General features: G+C 46.6%; 1 protein-coding gene and 1 pseudogene across 1 annotated transcript; both read left to right on the forward strand.

Annotated features, from left to right (window-relative positions):
• Positions 1 to 1,019: 1,019 nt before the first annotated feature.
• Positions 1,020 to 5,259, forward strand: LOC123169563 (putative disease resistance RPP13-like protein 1). Its single transcript, XM_044587432.1, has 2 exons — positions 1,020 to 2,187; positions 3,098 to 5,259. Exons 1-2 carry the CDS (start codon positions 1,060 to 1,062, stop codon positions 5,126 to 5,128), a joined length of 3,159 nt encoding a protein of 1,052 aa, XP_044443367.1. The 5' UTR covers positions 1,020 to 1,059; the 3' UTR covers positions 5,129 to 5,259.
• A 983-nt stretch (positions 5,260 to 6,242) lies between these two features.
• On the forward strand, positions 6,243 to 7,633 carry LOC123159187 (uncharacterized; annotated as a pseudogene).
• Positions 7,634 to 19,213: the final 11,580 nt, after the last annotated feature.

Consider the following 19,213-nt stretch of genomic DNA (forward strand, 5'->3'; position numbering starts at 1 on the left):
TCCTTCCTTTAGTTTTCTATATACAATTCTGCAGTCCTGTAAATGTGGGTACTGATTTTAGAAATTCTACAGTTTTACAATTATGCAATTTTGTAATTTCTGCGGTTTTATATAACTACCTTTACCTGCTATTTATGATTTGCATTTAAAAAAATTATCCTGGAAGGTTTAGCTTGTACTATTGAAGTTGTATCCGTGAGAGGCTCAGATCAATCAGTACTTTTGATTTGATACCATCTTTTGTATCGTCTCTGTTAAATATTGTCCTTTGAGATGTCTTTATTGGTTGAACCATCATTGAACAAATACTGTTATTGAATATTATATTTAGGTTTTGATGAGTTATGCAACATAGCTTCACTTTTGTATGCCGTGAAATTGCGTATTTTTGGTATTTTTTGGTCCTTAGTTTTTCGCCTGGGGCATCGGCCAATCCTGGCTCTGCCACTGGCCGTGGTACTCTCGCAAAAAATAACCTTGATACTTGTACCCAGCGGACACCTTGCCTGATGCTCAAGTAGAAATATAATACTCGGCGCAAATGATCAACGTTCCCGAAAGAGACTTGATATACTAGTGGAAACCTTGCTTGATGCTCAACAGCTCAAGTAGAATTATAATACTCGGCGCAGATGATCAACATTCCCTAAAGACTAAAGAGACTCGATATACCTAGTGGATACCTTGCTTGATGTTCAAGTAGAAATATAATACTCGGCGCAAAGAGACTTGATATTGCTAGTACTAGCTCTTTGACTCTGGTGGCCTGCTCATTTCACCCATCAGCGCTGAGTAATACTCTCAAAGAGCCGAGATCTTCTCCCTCGTCACAAACTGAGGTATAACCGCCAAAGCACGTTTTGTAAATTTCTTTTCACCTGTTCACTACACGCTTCTTTATATTTTTCTACATCTACCTGATCCTGATGTTCCTGAGCAGATTAAGTAGACTTTAGTTATCTAGCTGTTTAAGTCGCATGCACGCTTAAATATGTATGAATATGCATGAATTTGAACCCCGCTTGGTTTGTAGGATAAATTATCCAGGACGCCGGAGCCATGGCTGTTGTCCTGGACGCTTTGGTGCCGTATGTGAAGAAGATGATTACCAGCATGGCGGAAGAGGAGGTGCGCATGCTGCTGGGCGTCTCTGGCGAGATCAAGAGGCTGGAGGCCAACCTGGTGTACCTGCAGGGCTACCTGGCCGACGCAGAGAGGAGGCACATCACCGACAAAAGCGTGAAGGAGTGGGTGGGGAGGCTCAAGGACGCCATGTACGAGGCTACCGACATCCTCGAGCTCTGTCAACTGGAGGCCATGGAGCGACCGAAGGAGAGTGGGCGTAATGCCTCCAGCTCCACCCGCTTCCGTTCTCTCGTAGGGCAGCTGAAGAAGAAGCTGCAGGGCTTCCTCGAGCCGCTTCTGTTCTGCCTGCAGAACCCGGCCTTCACCCATGAGATCGGCGGCCGGATCAAGAGGCTGAACGGGGAGCTGGACGGCGTCCGCAAGGACGCCGCGGTGTTCAACTTCCATGCCAACTTCGGTTCATACGAGGAACGGAGGCAGCCGTCGGATCCGGCGAGCCACAGCAGGATCAGCAGGACAACGCCGGGGTTCGACGAGTCATCCATCGTGGGGGACAAGTTCGAGATGGACACAATGGAGTTGGTGCACAAGCTCACCAGCCACGGCCACGACATGGCATCCGCCAGGGTGAAGGTGGTGTCCATCGTCGGCCCGGGCGGCATGGGCAAGAGCACCCTCGCCAGGAAGGTCTTCGCGCAGGAGGCCATCAAGGTGGAGTTCAAGACCAGGATATGGCTGGGCATCACCCGGCGCTTCGACAAGGCGGAGCTGCTGAGAGCCGCCATCACGCACGCCGGCGGCAAGCATGGCGGCGAGAGGGACGAGTCCATGCTCGAGACAGCCCTCACCGATGCCCTGTTGGCCAACAGATTCCTGCTGGTCTTGGATGACGTGTGGAGCGACCGAGCATGGAAGGAGGTGCTCCAGGTTCCTGTCGTCAACGCCGGTCGGAGGCACCCGGGGAGCCGCGTCCTTGTCACCACGAGGAACGAAGACGTCGCTCTCAGGATGGGAGCCTCCGGCAGCGATCAAATCCATGTCAGCAAACTGGACGACGATGATGCCTGGTCCTTGCTCAAAAAACAGCTGCCGCAATTGCAGGTCAGCAATTCACTTAGCTCATTTGTTTTGACCAAAACCAAACAAATTCAAACCTTAAAAAGGCGCACATCTGATTCGACCATTTTAATCTACTCCAGCTTTATATATTATTTTGCAAATTAAACTTGCCTTTCTGTTTTCATTTGAGTGTTTTCCTATAATTTTATGATATTATAATGGGTTTTTCCAAAACTTGGTAACATGGCATGTGACGTGATCTCATGTCAAGTCAAAACGAGTTTAACTCGTCTCATGGGTGTACTTTATCAAATTTTGATAGTCAATTGCTCAATTTAGCTATTTTTTAGTTGAAGTGTGCAATCTAAACTCTAGCAATAGTTGAGGTCCAAAATGCTCTCTTTTCCTTTTCGATATTGGAAAAGCATGTGATTACTTTTAGTTTTTTTTTTATTTTCTCTTTCTAAAATTTTGTATATTAATACTTTTTATATTTGAATATTAATATTTTATTCCTTTTTTGTATATTGAATATCAATATTTTTGTTCCAAAATAGATATTGAAACTATTTTAATTTTCCTATCCACGTTTGTAGATTCTGAGATTTCGCTAGTTGGAAATTATTCCTGTTGTTTTGGGGATTGTCAGCTGTTAATGATGATCTTTGCATATTCTGAGGCAACATTCACTTATACAAGATGTACATTTTGTGTATACTTGGATTGGATAATACCATTTTTTAATACTAATTTTTAATAATTTATAGACACCATACTTTTTACAAAATTTACCAGTGGACATTTCTGGACATGTACTGCTACTTGATGTAAGGACGTCATATATTTACTACAAATACATACAAACATATATATATATATATATATATATATATATATATATATATATATATATATATATATAGTACAATTCCTAATTCTTATATTGTTGCAGGATGCCGAGAGTCACTTTGATCAGCTAAAAGATGTTGGGATGAAGATCATTGAAAAATGTGACGGTTTACCACTTGCCATTAAAGTGATGGGAGGACTCTTAAGCACAAGACACCCAAGCGAACGTGAATGGGAGATTGTTCTGAACAAGAATCTCGAATGGGAAGAGCATGGGTCACAGGAGGAACTGAACTACTCGGTACATCTGAGCTACGACGATCTATCTCCAGAGCTGAAGCAGTGCTTTCTATATTACTCACTCTTCCCCAAGGGTTCAGAATTCCTAGAGGATATAGCCATTAGCATGTGGATTAGTGAAGGGTTCGTTCAGGCCGACGAGAGGTCAGAGTCAGACCAACTAGACCTAGAGGAGATAGGAGCTGAGTACCACCGGGAGTTAGTCGCCAGGAACCTTCTAGAGACCAACGAGTCAGCCGAGAGCAGATGGGCCTACATCATGCACGATGTTGTCCGTTCCTTTGCTCGGTTTGTGGCTAGGGAAGAAGCTCTTGTGGTTCTCAAGGAGCAGACTGACATTAGAAGCCTTCTTTCACATAACCAGAGAATCCGCCGTCTGTCCATGAAATTAACCAATTCAGTACTGGAGTGGGATATCCTAGAAAAGCTGGAATCACTAAGGACACTGGTTATAGCCTGCAACTTCAAGCCCGGCAGTGGTTCTGGTCCTTCACTTGCTTCTTCTTTTGCTAGCTTACGGGCACTGGATATCAGCTTTGCAGACTGCGACTGGTTGGTCGACCATTTGTCTCAGCTGAGGCACCTACGGTATTTGTCCTTCACTGACACGGATGTATCTAGGCTGCCCCATGACATCCACAAGATGAAGTTCCTTGAGCACATTGCACTGTTCAACTGCAGGAAGCTGGACAAGCTTCCTGACGGCATCGTAAAGCTGGGGCGTCTAAGGTATCTCTCCATAGATGGGTCCAGTGTTGATGTTGTGCCGAAGGGGTTTGGCGCGCTGACGAATCTGAGGTCAGTCTATGGGTTTCCGGCACAGATGGTTGGGGACTGGTGTACTTTAGAAGAACTGGAGCATCTTTCTCATCTTAGGACTCTTAGAATACATGGTCTGGAAAATGTGCCTGGTGGTTCGGTTGTGGCAAGGGCCATGATCAGCAGCAAGAAGCATCTCAGCTTTCTGGACTTGATCTGCCACAAGAATGAGGAGGAAGATGGAGTGGGAGGAGAACAGATTCCTGAAAAGGACCAGGAGCGAATTGAGGCGGTGTTCGATGAGCTCTGCCCACCGCCGTATCTGGAGGATCTGTTCATGACAGGATACTTCGGCTGTCGGGTGCCATATTGGATGCGGGCGCCAACTGCAACGGCCTTCAAGAGCTTGACTGGCATCACGCTAACGCGTCTGCGCTGTTGCACCCAGCTACCCAATGGATTGTGCGGTATGCTCAGCCTGGAAGGTCTAGCGATCGAGTGGGCTCCAGCCATCAAGCTTGTCGGGCCCGACTTCCAAGCCCTTCCAAGTGGAGATGGCGGCAGCAGCGGCGCCATTGTTACAAGGCCATTCCCTAAGCTGACGAACCTGGAGCTGCACAACATGACGGGATGGGAGGAGTGGGACTGGGCGGAGGAGGAGCAGGGCGGGGCCATCTCCATGCCTGCACTGGAGCATCTCAGCATCATCCATTGCATGCTCAGCCGTCTCCCCCCGGGACTTGCTAGCAGCCGCAGGTATAACCTGAGAACGCTCGACCTCCGCAAGCTCAGCGTCCTAGCGTCACTGGAGAATTTCCCTTCAGTCATGGAGCTCGACGTGCTCTACTGCCCCAAGCTCAAGAAGATCAGCGGCTTTGCGATGCTCCGAAGGATGGCCGTCACTGATTGCCCGGAGCTGGAGACGCTGGAAGGTGTCCCGGTGCTCAAGAGCTTGCTGCTGAATGATGAGCCATGGGAGATCATTGGGACGTCTGCGTATCATCAAGCTGGACAGCCGCGTCACCTCCCACAAAACCTCGCTATTATCAGTAGCTCTGATCTCAGAGATGACTGACGTCTGATGTCTGATGACAGAAACAGAAGGCGCTATCGGCCGTCTGCCCCCCATGCTTAAGAAAATATAACAAGAGGGACTCTAATGTAAGAATATAGCGAGTGACTGCAATATATTTCTCTTCCACTGAAGTTCTCCTTCGACTTTGAGCATTTACCTGGATCAACAATTAGTTTTCAGGCTTGGCGCCTTGAATGGATGACTGAATCGTGGAGGCATCAACATTTTCATACTTGTAATTTTGTCAGGTTTCCTTACATGAGTCGTAGACGGAGCCACGGCCTACCTACCTCTGTTCGGCACCGCAGCTTGAGTGCACGGAGTAAGGACATTCCTAACCGATCCCCTAAAAGGCCATAAGGAAGAATAAATTCGATTACTCCCTTATGGCGCACCTAGCCGATCCCCTATCCGGCTTAGTGAAGTAATTGTTTAACTCCAACTCCTCAAATCTCCCCAAATCCTCTTATTTTACTCACTCTTGCGGTGGCCGAGTAAAACTGGCGCCACTCCCTTTCTCCTACCCCACGCTGCCCTGTCTCCCGCTTCCGGAGCCGCAGCGCCTCATCGCCAGCATCGATTACCATCCGGCCGGCCGGAATGGATAGCCCGGACCCTTCCCTCACCCTGCCGGCTGTCGCCGTCGGCGTTTTGCCGCCGGAAATCATCCATGTGCTGCCACCCGCGTCCAAGAAGAGTTTGGGGATGAAAAAACCCCACCGCGTCCAAGCTCCTCGTCCAACCGCCCCAATGGCCTCTGGGGTGGGCATCGCCTCTCTGGCAAAGGCCCGTCGCCCTCCCGCCGCACCCGCCGGAGCCAAACGAGTTTGAAAGCCGACGGCGGCGGCGGTGGCGCTCGAGGCGGTCGAGAAGAAGAAGATGAAGAAGGCCAAAGTGGTGCCTCATCCTAGGCCGGCGCCTTGTGCAGCTACTCCGGCGCCCCCTACGACCACTGCTCCGGTGCGGGTGGCGACCGCAGCCGGCAATAAGCATCACGGCCGCCAAGTTATCGATGAAATTCCTACAGGGTAAAAACAAAAACCTCGTGTGTTGTTGGTATCCGATAGTCATTGTTGGTAGTGTTTGCTTTGTTTATTGTGGTGCACAGATGAACATGGCCAAATTCCTTGCCTCCTTGGAGTCCTTGGCCGCCGTTGGACTTGATGAGCTCAACTACAACTCATTTTGGGATCATTCGGAGGCCACCCAAGACATGGAGCAAGAGGTGACCGGGGAAGAGGAGGAGGTCGGAGAGGTGGTGGCCAAGGAAGAGAAGGCTGTGGAGGTGGCCGAAGCAAGCACGAAGGTGCCAAGGTGTAGCACCCAAAACTACAACCAAAAGGAGGATATTGCTCTTTGCGATGCTTGGTGCGCGATCTCCATGGATGCAATGATTGAAACGGATCAAACCAAGAACATGTTTTGGGAGAGAATTACCGACCACTACAACAATTCCAAGGATGTGCGATCAAGTAGTACTCAAGGTTCTCTTGGGCATCGTTGGAGCACCATTCATGACCAATGCAACCGATGATCCGGCAACAAGTGAATCATGCACCACCGAGCGGTGTGCAAGTAGCGGAGTATGGACCATACCTTCAAGAACTATTCAAGCATAGAAACACCAAGTTTGGCCACAAGCCTTTCACGTTGCATCATTGCTACAAAGAGCTATGAAAAAAATGAGAAATGAATCCAAAGAATCGCGGAGACAACTCCAAAGAGATCAAGGTTGAGCATTTCCGTTGAGGAGGACGACGAGGTTGACGAAGATGCCAACAATAGACTGGAAGGAAACAAGATTGCAAAAGAAAGAAAGAAGAGAAATACATTTGGCGACACTTACAAAGAAGAACTTGTGGCAATGATCGAGACCAAGAAGATGTTGTCGGCCAAATGCAAAGAAGAGAAGACGGCGAGGCGGAATGAGCTCAAGGCGTTGGAGAGTGAGAAATGGAAGGCCAAGTCAGCAGCCGAAGAGAGAAAGTTGAAGGTGGAGGAGTGTAGGCTTGCACTTGAGGAGGAGAGAATTCGTGATGCCAAGAAGGCCGAAGAACGTGCTATCATATTCATGAACCCAAACACAATGGATGAAACCGCAAGAAAGTATTGGGAGCTCACTCGTGAAGAGATCTTGGAAGCCTCTCTTCGGAATGTTGGTGGCCGAGGGGGTGGTGTTGATGGTGGTGGCCGGGGGTGGTTGCAGTGATGGTGTTGATGGTGATGGCCAAGGGGGTGGTGGCAGTGATGGTGTTGATGATGGTGGCCGAGGGGCTGATGGTGCTGATGGTGGTGACCGAGAGCGGTGGTGATGGTGGTCGAGAGGATGGTGGAGTTGATTTCTTCACCGACGACATCTTTTGAGTGGTGGCCGATGGGGTGGTTGCGGTGACGGTGTTGATGGTGATGGCCAAGGGGGTGGTGACAGTGATGGTGTTGATGATGGTGGCCGAGGGGGTGATGGTGGTGATGGTGGTGACCGAGAGCGGTGGTGATGGTGGTTGAGAGGATGGTGGAGTTGATTTATTCGCCGACGACATCTTTTGAGTGGTGGCCGAGGGGTGATGGTGCATGTCATTGGTTGGCTCGGTCCACAACATATACATGCTATGTTTATGATGATTTTGGATCAAACATTGTGTTTGAAGTGATGTCTTTTGGGTGATCTTCGCATGTTTTAATTTGGAAAACGCGATGATGAAACTTTATGTTATGACTGGTTATACTATGCATGTTTTAATTTGTTTTAATTTAAAAACGTGATGGTGAAACTTTATGTTATGACGGTTATACTATGCATGTTTAATTTAAATGTTTTTAGAGCAACTTCAATGGGGCGACCCATTTCGTCCGCCGCCGTCTATTTGGGTCGGCGCAGACAAAAGCGGAGGCCCAACGCGGCGACCCAAACCCAAATGGAGTCCGCTTCGTGTCCGCGCCGACGCATTTGCGGCCCAAATTTGCGCCCCAAATGCGTCGGCGCGGACGCGGAACGGACGCCACCCGCGCCTTCTTGGCGCCCGCCGCGGCCCCACTTGGCGGTCGTCCAACGGCCCGCTACTTACCTGGTCAGCTTAATTTATGACCTCGGGCCCACACATCAACGACGGCGGTCGTCCTTTTTTAAGCCGATCGTGCGGCGGGGCCGTCCTCATCCAGCCAGCCCCTGTCCACATCTAGCCACGCTCGCTCCCCCGTCGCCGGCCAACCCTAGCCACCCCAGCCGCGCCTAATGGGGCTCTTCTCCGGCGCCGGCAGCAGCAGCAAGGCGAAGGACAAGTCGCCCGCCACCCCCTTTCCCCCGGAGTTTCTCCCGCTTCCGTCGGCGCAAGCTCGCCGGCCGAGGCATCGCGTCAACGTGCCGGTGCACCAGGCGGAGTGGCACTGGCAGCACCGCGTGCCTCTGCCGTACCCCGACGCCACCCTGCCGTGAATCCAGCCGGAGTTCGAAATCGGAGATAAGAATGGAATCGATTTCAGGCACTTCCCTCAAGCTGAAACCCGAACAGGAAACTTGTAACTTCTAGCCGAGAAGGATAAGAGAGGTTTGTTTTGCTTTTGAAGGAAATACGCCCTAGAGGCAATAATGAAGTTATTATTTATTTCCTTATATCATGATAAATGTTTATTATTCATGCTAGAATTGTATTAACCGGAAACATAATACTTGTGTGAATACATAGACAAACAGAGTGTCACTAGTATGCCTCTACTTGACTAGCTCGTTGATCAAAGATGGTTATGTTTCCTAGCCATTGACATGAGTTGTCATTTGATTGACGAGATCTCATCATTAGGAGAATGATGTGATTGACTTGACCCATTCCGTTAGCTTAGCACACGATCGTTTAGTATTCTGCTATTCACTACTAGAAAAAGCCCTATTAGTGGCGCACCTGTTTTCATTAGTAATGGCGCATTATAGGTGCGCCACTATTAACACGCCACTAGTAACAGATAGTAATGGCGCACCTCTGGTGCGCCATTAGTAATCCAGATAGTAATGGCGCACCTCTGGTGCGCCACTACTAACCCTTAGGTGCTCCACTGGTATTCCCTCTAGGTGCGCCACTAGTAATAAATGAAGGTGCGCCACTAATAAGGGCTGAAATGCGCCACTAGTAATGTATTTGGAAAACAAAAGAAAAATCCAAATTTACAGAAAACAACCTATAAGGAAAAATAATTTAAAAACAAAAAATGAAATAGAATCATAATTTTTATTATAGTAAGAATATTACAATGTCTTTACAAGTATCAAATAAAAGAAAAATTACAAGGAAATAAAAGAAAATTCTAAAACTAATCTTCGAGTAATCTTCTCTTCTTTTTCTTTACTTTATCCCTGCAAAGAATGATAGAAATATGTGAGAATGAATATTGCAGAGAAGTGAAATTGAGCAATTATTTGCATCCGACATCGAAGATCTAAGATACCTTGAATCATAGACATGGGTCATTTCATGAAGCCAAGAGTCTATGCCATTCAGGATGCATAGTTCCCTGTCAGAAGAACTTAATTATTCAGTAAACACAGTCCTAAGCTTTTTACATGAGACAAAACATCAGGTACATGCTTGGCGTAAGCTACGGCCACGCTAATCCTGCTAACAACACACATGCAACTAGCTAATCAAGATTACTACTAACATAATTCACCGAAAAGAGTAACAGGTGATGCATCAAAAGGAATCTGGCCAGATCCGATCACATTAGACGAGCCTAGGTGTGTGGATCCAAAACAAAGTGTGCAGATCTTTGATAAATGAAAGTTAAGGTTAATAATCTAAACTTTAATATTCTGAACTTTGTTACAGTTTAGCCCAAGGAGACATGCTCTATTCCTAAGAAATTAACTATTTAGTGACATAAACGTTGTGATTGATGTGACGATGAAGGAGTTTAAGTTCTGTACCTCATGCATTGCGCCACCGTCCAGTGCGGCTCGCTGTGCCGTAGGGTCCTCATCTCGACAGTGTGTGCGTTTTGAAATGAGAATGTGATCTATTCTAGAACCATAACTGAATTCTTCAGCTCCAACGGTTTGATTAAAGCAAGTATAAGCTCCCTCCCTGCACAAAACAAATGAAGGAAGCATACGGTACATCGTTAGAATGTGATTATCATGAAGTACACTATAGTTGTAATAATCCTATATAACTATAAAGTCAATCCCCACTGAACATTTTTCCTGCCCTCACAGCCTACCACATCAGCAAATTACTAACTTCTTTTAGTTGTTCAAAGATGGAAACCAGCACTGATACGTGCAAAGTTCTGAGGACATTGTTTAACCAATAGTAAAATATGTACTTACATTGTTGGTTCTGAGGACATGGAGTAATAAGCTATAACAAAGTTGCAAAATTATGAGAAGAATAAGAGTAGCAAGTAAAAAACAGGAGCCGCGATACCTTTCAGGGTATTTTGATCTGAAAGCATCCAATAAGGGACCTCCATGTTCTCTCAACATGTATCTCAGCCACTCACGAAACCTTGAATCAGAAGTAAAATTCAGTAAAACACCTACACATGTTCTACTGCAACTAGGACATCCTAAGCACTACATAGATTCCTATATACCTAAGCAACTACTGAATCGATCTAAACATCTAAAAATTCAGAGCTTGAACCCTAGGCTAGTGACAGTTCAGTACAGAATGCAGAAGCAGAGCAGAGAGAGAAGAAGGAGGATTACCTAGAGATCTCGATGCAGAAGGAGCGTCGATGCAGTGAAGAGGCGAGGCAGTGAAGGCGTAGCACCATAGTACCATCCATGGCGGAACCCTCTGCTGCACAAGCAGACGACACCAGCCACGGTGGGCACCACAGCGCCGAACGGCGGCACCAGAGACGCCAGCACCACTAGTGTATACAAAAAAAGTTAGGGCTTGAGCAGCATGTCGGAGAGGTAACTGAAGATAAAATGGAGCTTATGGAAACAATATTCAGAGAGTAGGAGAATAGATCCTAAATTAAAAGGATCCACTAACAGCATAATATTTTTCGCAGATTAGCATGTAAATTTTTTTGGCAGAACACAGAATGCACATCTGAATCAATCAAGACGGTCAGATCAAAGATTAATTATGATTGTGAAATTCCAAACAATATTCAGTTAATCACGGGCATCATTTAGCAAACAACTACGTGATGAAGCTTAGCAGAAAATAAGAAATGGGAACCAATTATTATGCTCCCTTGAGGCAGTCGATATACAATATATCAGTAGAAGTGTAGAACTACAAGCTTCAGGTTCAATATTATGCAAGGAAGTGCTTTAAAGTGTTACAGAAGAAAAATAATTGCTTTAGCATTAGCTTTATGGAAGCAAACAAATATCATCCCAGGTAGTAATTTCTTTAGCTAGTCAATCACAATCTCATCAGAAAATCGATAAGGAAAGTGCATGCACTGGGACTGTTGCATCTATAGAGCTGATTTCCATCGATGCACAGCAAAACGTGACAAGAAACTGCATTTCTTCTCCCCTAAAAAAATCCTGCAGCTACAAATCAATGCAGCAGATCGACGAATTCGTCTCACCTGCGTCATGCTACCACTTCATCCCGCGGGGGGAGAAGAGGATTGGGGGCTGCCTGTTGGGGTACGACTCATACCTTGACCAGAAGCTACGGTGGTCGACATCACGGCGCCGGTGACGCCGCTGGACGCCTCCACCAGCACGGACACGGCATCCAGATGCGAGGTCCCGGCTGGCCTAGGGTTTTGTGGCGGCGCGCTTGAGGCTCGATTGGAGGCGTGTCCGCGAGGGAATCTGCAGGGGGGCGGCGTCGGAGCTTCCCCGGACGGTGGCGAGGTTCGGGAGGGCTGGTAGGCGGCGGGGCGGAGGTGGGGCGAGGCTGGGTCTCGCGCGAGCTCGGGGACAAAGGGGGATTTGGGAGAGGGCTGGGAGGCGGATGGGGTAGGAGAGGTTTAGGGCCGGCAGCGGAAGGAGGGCTGCGGTGGCCGGCCGAACGGCGCCGGTGAGGGGACGTGGTGGCCGGCTGCTGTTGGTGGAGGTGAGGAATCATGAGATGGAGCTCGAGCTATGCGGTGGATAGGTGAGAGGAGAAAAGAAAAGAAAAAGGCGGGCCGGTCGGTGCATCACATAGCAATGGCGCACCAGGGGCTGATGCGCCATTGCTAGCCAAAAATGCCCACCTCCCCTTGCTTACCAATGGCGCACCTTTGCCAGGTGCGCCATTGCTACCTAAAATAGCAATGGCGCACCTGGCAAAGGTGCGCCACTGGTAAGCCTGGGGAAGGGGGTGGACCCGGGGAAAAAATAGCAATGGCGCATTGGACTAAAGGTGCGCCACTACTAAAAAAATAACAATGGCGCACCTGCTTCTGGTGCGCCACTGCTATATAGCAGTGGCGCACCACCACCATGGTGAGCCACTAATAGGGATATTGGCTATAGCCATTTTTTTAGTAGTGATTGCTTTCTTCATGACTTATACATGTTCCTATGACTATGAGATTATGCAACTCCCGTTTACTGGAGGAACACTTTTTGTGCTACCAAACGTCACAACGTAACTGGGTGATTATAAAGGTGCTCTACAGGTGTCTCCGAAGGTACTTGTTGGGTTGGCGTATTTCGAGATTAGGATTTGTCACTCCGATTGTCGGAGAGATATCTCTGGGCCCACTCGGTAATGCACATCACTTAAGCCTTGCAAGCATTGCAACTAATGAGTTAGTTGCGGGATGATGTATTACAGAACGAGTAAAGAGACTTGCCGGTAACGAGATTGAACTAGGTATTGAGATACCGATGATCGAATCTCGGGCAAGTAACATACCGATGACAAGGGGAACAACGTATGTTGTTATGCGGTCTGACCGATAAAGATCTTCGTAGAATATGTGGGAGCCAATATGAGCATCCAGGTTCCTCTATTGGTTATTGACCGGAGACGTGTCTCGGTCATGTCTACATAGTTCTCGAACCCGTAGGGTCCGCACGCTTAAAGTTTCGATGACATTTATATTATGAGTTTATATGTTTTGATGTCCGAAGGTTGTTCGGAGTCCCGGATGTGATCACGGACATAACGAGGAGTCTCAAAATGGTCGAGACATGAAGATTGATATATATTGGACGACTATATTCGAACACCGGAATGGTTCCGGGGGTTATCGGATATATACCGGAGTACCGGGGGCTTACCGGAACCCCCCGGAGGTTATTGGGCCTCATGGGCCCAATTGGTGGAAGAGGAGAGGCGGCCAAGGGGCAGCCGCGCGCCCCTCCCCCCAAGTCCGAATTGGACAAGGAGGGGGGCGCCCCCCTTTCCTTTCCCCCCTCTCTCCTTCCCTCTCCTCTCCTAATCCAACAAGGAAAAGGGAGGGAGTCCTACTCCCGGTGGGAGTAGGACTCCTGCTGGCGCGCCCCTCCTGGCCGACCGCCTCTCCCCCCTTGCTCCTTTATATACGGGGGCAGGGGCACCCTAGAGACACAACAATTGATCTGTTGATCTTTTTGCCGTGTGCGGTGCCCCCCTCCACCATAGTCCACCTCGATAATACTGTAGCGGTGCTTAGGCGAAGCCCTGCGTGAGTAGAACATCATCATCGTCACCACGCCGTCGTGCTGACGAAACTCTCCCTCAACACTCGGCTGGATCGGAGTTCAATGGACGTCATTGGGCTGAACGTGTGCTGAACTCGGAGGTGCCGTGCGTTCGGTACTTGATCGGCCGGATCGTGAAGACGTATGACTACATCAACCGCGTTGTGCTAACGCTTCCGCTTTTGGTCTACGAGGGTACGTGGACAACACTCTCCCCTCTCGTTGCTATGCATCACCATGATCTTGCGTGTGCGTAGGATTTTTTTGAAATTACTACGTTCCCCAACAGTGGCATCCGAGCCTGGTTTTATGCGGAGATGTCATATACACAAGTAGAACACAAGTGAGTTGTGGGCGATATAAGTCATACTGCTTACCAGCATGTCATACTTTGGTTCGGCGGTATTGTTGGATGAAGCGGCCCGGACCGACATTACGCGTACGCTTACGCGAGACTGGTTCTACCGACGTGCTTTGCACACAGGTGGCTGGCGGGTGTCAGTTTCTCCAACTTTAGTTGAACCGAGTGTGGCTACGCCCGGTCCTTGCGAAGGTTAAAACAACACCAACTTGACAAACTATCATTGTGGTTTTGATGCGTAGGTAAGAACGGTTCTTGCTAAGCCCCTAGCAGCCACGTAAAATTTGCAACAATAAAGTAGAGGACGCCTAACTTGTTTTTGCAGGGCATGTTGTGATGTGATATGGTCAAGACATGATGCTAAATTTTATTGTATGAGATGATCATGTTTTGTAACCGAGTTATCGGCAACTGGCAGGAGCCATATGGTTGTCACTTTATTGTATGCAATGCAATCGCCCTGTAATGCTTTACTTTACCACTAAGCGGTAGCGATAGTCGTAGAAGCATAAGATTGGCGAGACGACAACGATGCTACGATGGAGATCAAGGTGTCGCGCCGGTGACGATGGTGATCATGACGGTGCTTCGAAGATGGAGATCACAAGCACAAGATGATGATGGTCTTACACTTATATTGATTGCATGTGATGTTTATCTTTTTATGCATCTTATCTTGCTTTGATTAAAGGTAGCATTATAAGATGATCCCTCACTAAATTATCAAAGTATAAGTGTTCTCCCTGAGTATGCACCGTTGCGAAAGTTCTTCGTGCTGAGACACCACGTGATGATCGGGTGTGATAGGCTCTACGTTCAAATACAACGGGTGCAAAACAGTTGCACACGCGGAATACTCAAGTTAAACTTGACGAGCCTAGCATATAACAGATATGGCCTCGGAACACGGAGACCGAAAGGTCGAGCGTGAATCATATAGTAGATATGATCAACATAGTGATGTTCACCATTGAAACTACTCCATCTCACGTGATGACCGGGCATGGTTTAGTTGATATGGATCACGTGATCACTTGGAGGATTAGAGGGATGTCTATCTAAGTGGGAGTTCTTAAGTAATATGATTAATTGAACTTAAATTTATCATGAACTTAGTACCTGATAGTATCTTGCTTGTCTATGTTGCTGTAGATAGATATCCCGTGCTGTTGTTCCGTTGAATTTTAATGCGTTCCTTGAGAAAGCAAAGTTGAAATATGATGGTAGCAATTACATGGACTGGGTCCGTAACTTGAGGATTATCCTCATTGCTGCACAGAAGAATTACGTCCTACAAGCACCGCTTGGTGCCAGACCTGCTGCAGGAGCAACACCAGATGTTATGAACGTCTGGCAGAGCAAAGCTGATGACTACTCGATAGTTCAGTGTGCCATGCTTTACGGCTTAGAACCGGGTGTTCAACGACGTTTTGAACGTCATGGAGCATATGAGATGTTCCAGGAGTTGAAGTTAATATTTCAAGCAAATGCCCGGATTGAGAGATATGAAGTCTCCAATAAGTTCTACAGCTGCAAGATGGAGGAGAATAGTTCTGTCAGTGAGCATATACTCAAAATGTCTGGGTATAACAATCACTTGATTCAACTGGGAGTTAATCTTCCGGATGATAGCGTCATTGACAGAAGTCTTCAATCACTGCCACCAAGCTACAAGAGCTTCATGATGAACTATAACATGCAAGGGATGGATAAGACGATTCCCGAGCTCTTCGCAATGCTAAAAGCTGCGGAGGTAGAAATCAAGAAGGAGCATCAAGTGTTGATGGTCAATAAGACCACAAGTTTCAAGAAAAAGGGCAAAGGGAAGAAGAAGGGCAACTTCAAGAAGAACAGCAAGCAAGTTGCTGCTCAGGAGAAGAAACCCAAGCAGACTGGTCACTGGAAGCGGAACTGCCCCAAGTATTTGGCGGATAAGAAGGATGGCAAGGTGAACAAAGGTATATGTGATATACATGTTATTGATGTGTACCTTACTAATGCTCGCAGTAGCACCTGGGTATTTGATACTGGTTCTGTTGCTAATATTTGCAACTCGAAACAGGGACTACGGATTAAGCGAAGATTGGCTAAGGACGAGGTCACGATGCGCGTGGGAAATGGTTCCAAAGTCGATGTGATCACGGTCGGCATGCTACCTCTACATCTACCTTCGGGATTAGTTTTAGACCTGAATAATTGTTATTTGGTGCCAGCGTTGAGCATGAACATTATATCTGGATCTTGTTTGATGCGAGACGATTATTCATTTAAATCAGAGAATAATGGTTGTTCTATTTATATGAGTAATATCTTTTATGTTCATGCACCCTTGAAGAGTGGTCTATTTTTGTTGAATCTCGATAGTAGTGATACACATATTCATAATATTGAAGCCAAAAGATGCAGATTTGATAATGATAGTGCAACTTATTTGTGGCACTGCCGTTTAGGCCATATCGGTGTAAAGCGCATGAAGAAACTCCATACTGATGACTTTTGGAACCACTTGATTATGAATCACTTGGTACTTGCGAACCGTGCCTCAGGGGCAAGATGACTAAAACACCGTTCTCCGGAACTATGGAGCGAGCAACAGATTTGTTGGGAATCATACATACAGATGTATGTGGTCCGATGAATATTGAGGCTCGTGGCGGACATCGTTATTTTCTCACCTTCACAGATGATTTGAGCAGATATGAGTATATCTACTTAATGAAACATAAGTCTGTAACATTTGAAAAGTTCAAAGAATTTCAGAGTGAAGTTTAAAATCATCGTAACAAGAAAATAAAGTTTCTACGATCTGATCGTGGAAGAGAATATTTGAGTTACGAGTTTTGGTCTTCATTTGAAACAATGCGGAATAGTTTCGCAGCTCACGCTACCCGGAACACCATAGCGTAATGGTGTGTCCGAATGTCGTAATCGTACTTTACTTGATATGGTGCGATCTATGATGTCTCTTACTGATTTACCGCTATCGTTTTGGGGTTACGCTTTAGAGACGGCTGCATTCACGTTAAATAGGACACCATCGAAATCCATTGAGATGACGCCTTATGAACTATGGTTTGGCAAGAAACCAAAGTTGTCGTTTCTTAAAGTTTGGGGCTGCGATGCTTATGTGAAAAAGCTTCAACCTGATAAGCTCGAACCCAAGTCGGAAAAATGTGTCTTCATAGGATACCCAAAAGAGACTGTTGGGTACACCTTCTATCATAGATCCGAAGGCAAGACTTTTGTTGCTAAATTTGGAATCTTTCTAGAGAAGGAGTTTCTCTCGAGAGAAGTGAGTGGGAGGAAAGTAGAACTTGATGAGGTAACTGTACCTGCTCCCTTATTGGAAAGTAGTTCATCACAGAAACCGGTTTCTGAGACACCTACACCAATTAGTGAGGAAGTTAATGATGATGATCATGAAACTTCAGATCAAGTTGTTACTGAACCTCGTAGGTCAACCAGAGTAAGATCCGCACCAGAGTGGTACGGTAATCCTGTTCTGGAAGTTATGTTGCTAGACCATGACGAACCTACGAACTATGAAGAAGCGATGGTGAGCCCAGATTCCGCAAAATGGCTTGAGGCCATGAAATCTGAGATGGGATCCATGTATGAGAACAAAGTGTGGACTTTGGTTGACTTGCCCAATGATCGGCAAGCCATTGAGAATAAATGGATCTTCAAGAAGAAGACTGACGCTGACGGTAATGTTACTGTTTATAAAGCTCGACTTGTTGCAAAAGGTTTTCGACAAGTTCAAGGGGTTGACTATGATGAGACCTTCTCACCCGTAGCGATGCTTAAGTCTGTCCGAATCATGTTAGCAATTGCCGCATTTTATGATTATGAAATTTGGCAAATGGATGTCAAAACTGCATTCCTGAATGGATTTCTGGAAGAAGAGTTGTATATGATGCAACCGGAAGGTTTTGTCGATCCAAAAGGAGCTAACAAAGTGTGCAAGCTCCAGCGATTCATTTATGGACTGGTGCAAGCCTCTCGGAGTTGGAATAAGCGCTTTGATAGTGTGATCAAAGCATTTGGTTTTATACAGACTTTTGGAGAAGCCTGCATTTACAAGAAAGTGAGTGAGAGCTCTGTAGCATTTCTAATATTATATGTGGATGACATATTGCTGATTGGAAATGATATAGAATTTCTGGATAGCATAAAGGGATACTTGAATAAGAGTTTTTCAATGAAAGACCTCGGTGAAGCTACTTATATATTGGGCATCAAGATCTATAGAGATAGATCAAGACGCTTAATTGGACTTTCACAAAGCACATACCTTGACAAAGTTTTGAAGAAGTTCAAAATGGATCAAGCAAAGAAAGGGTTCTTGCCTGTGTTACAAGGTGTGAAGTTGAGTAAGACTCAATGCCCGACCACTGCAGAAGATAGAGAGAAGATGAAAGATGTTCCCTATGCTTCAGCCATAGGCTCTATCATGTATGCAATGCTGTGTACCAGACCTGATGTGTGCCTTGCTATAAGTTTAGCAGGGAGGTACCAAAGTAATCCAGGAGTGGATCACTGGACATCGGTCAAGAACATCCTGAAATACCTGAAAAGGACTAAGGATATGTTTCTTGTCTATGGAGGTGACAAAGAGCTCATCGTAAATGGTTACGTTGATGCAAGCTTTGACACCGATCCGGACGATTCTAAATCACAAACCGGATACGTGTTTACATTGAACGGTGGAGCTGTCAGTTGGTGCAGTTCTAAACAAAGCGTCGTGGCGGGATCTACGTGTGAAGCGGAGTACATAGCTGCTTCGGAAGCAGCAAATGAAGGAGTCTGGATGAAGGAGTTCATATCCGATCTAGGTGTCATACCTAGTGCATCGGGTCCAATGAAAATCTTTTGTGACAATACTGGTGCAATTGCCTTAGCGAATGAATCCAGATTTCACAAAAGAACCAAGCACATCAAGAGATGCTTCAATTCCATCCGGGATCTAGTCCAGGTGGGAGACATAGAAATTTGCAAGATACATACGGGTCTGAATGTTGCAGACCCATTGACTAAGCCTCTTCCACGAGCAAAACATGATCAGCACCAAGGCTCCATGGGTGTTAGAATCATTACTGTGTAATCTAGATTATTGACTCTAGTGCAAGTGGGAGACTGAAGG

The sequence above is a fragment of the Triticum aestivum genome, chromosome 1D (assembly GCF_018294505.1).
Source record: "Triticum aestivum cultivar Chinese Spring chromosome 1D, IWGSC CS RefSeq v2.1, whole genome shotgun sequence".
NCBI lineage: Eukaryota > Viridiplantae > Streptophyta > Magnoliopsida > Poales > Poaceae > Triticum > Triticum aestivum.

Bases quoted from the DNA above. Each gene is read 5' to 3' on its own strand.
- LOC123169563 (XM_044587432.1), top strand. From the start codon at position 1,060: ATGGCTGTTGTCCTGGACGCTTTGGTGCCGTATGTGAAGAAGATGATT. The intron at 2,188-3,097 runs GTCAGCAATTCA...ATATTGTTGCAG, and splicing joins AACAGCTGCCGCAATTGCAG to GATGCCGAGAGTCACTTTGA.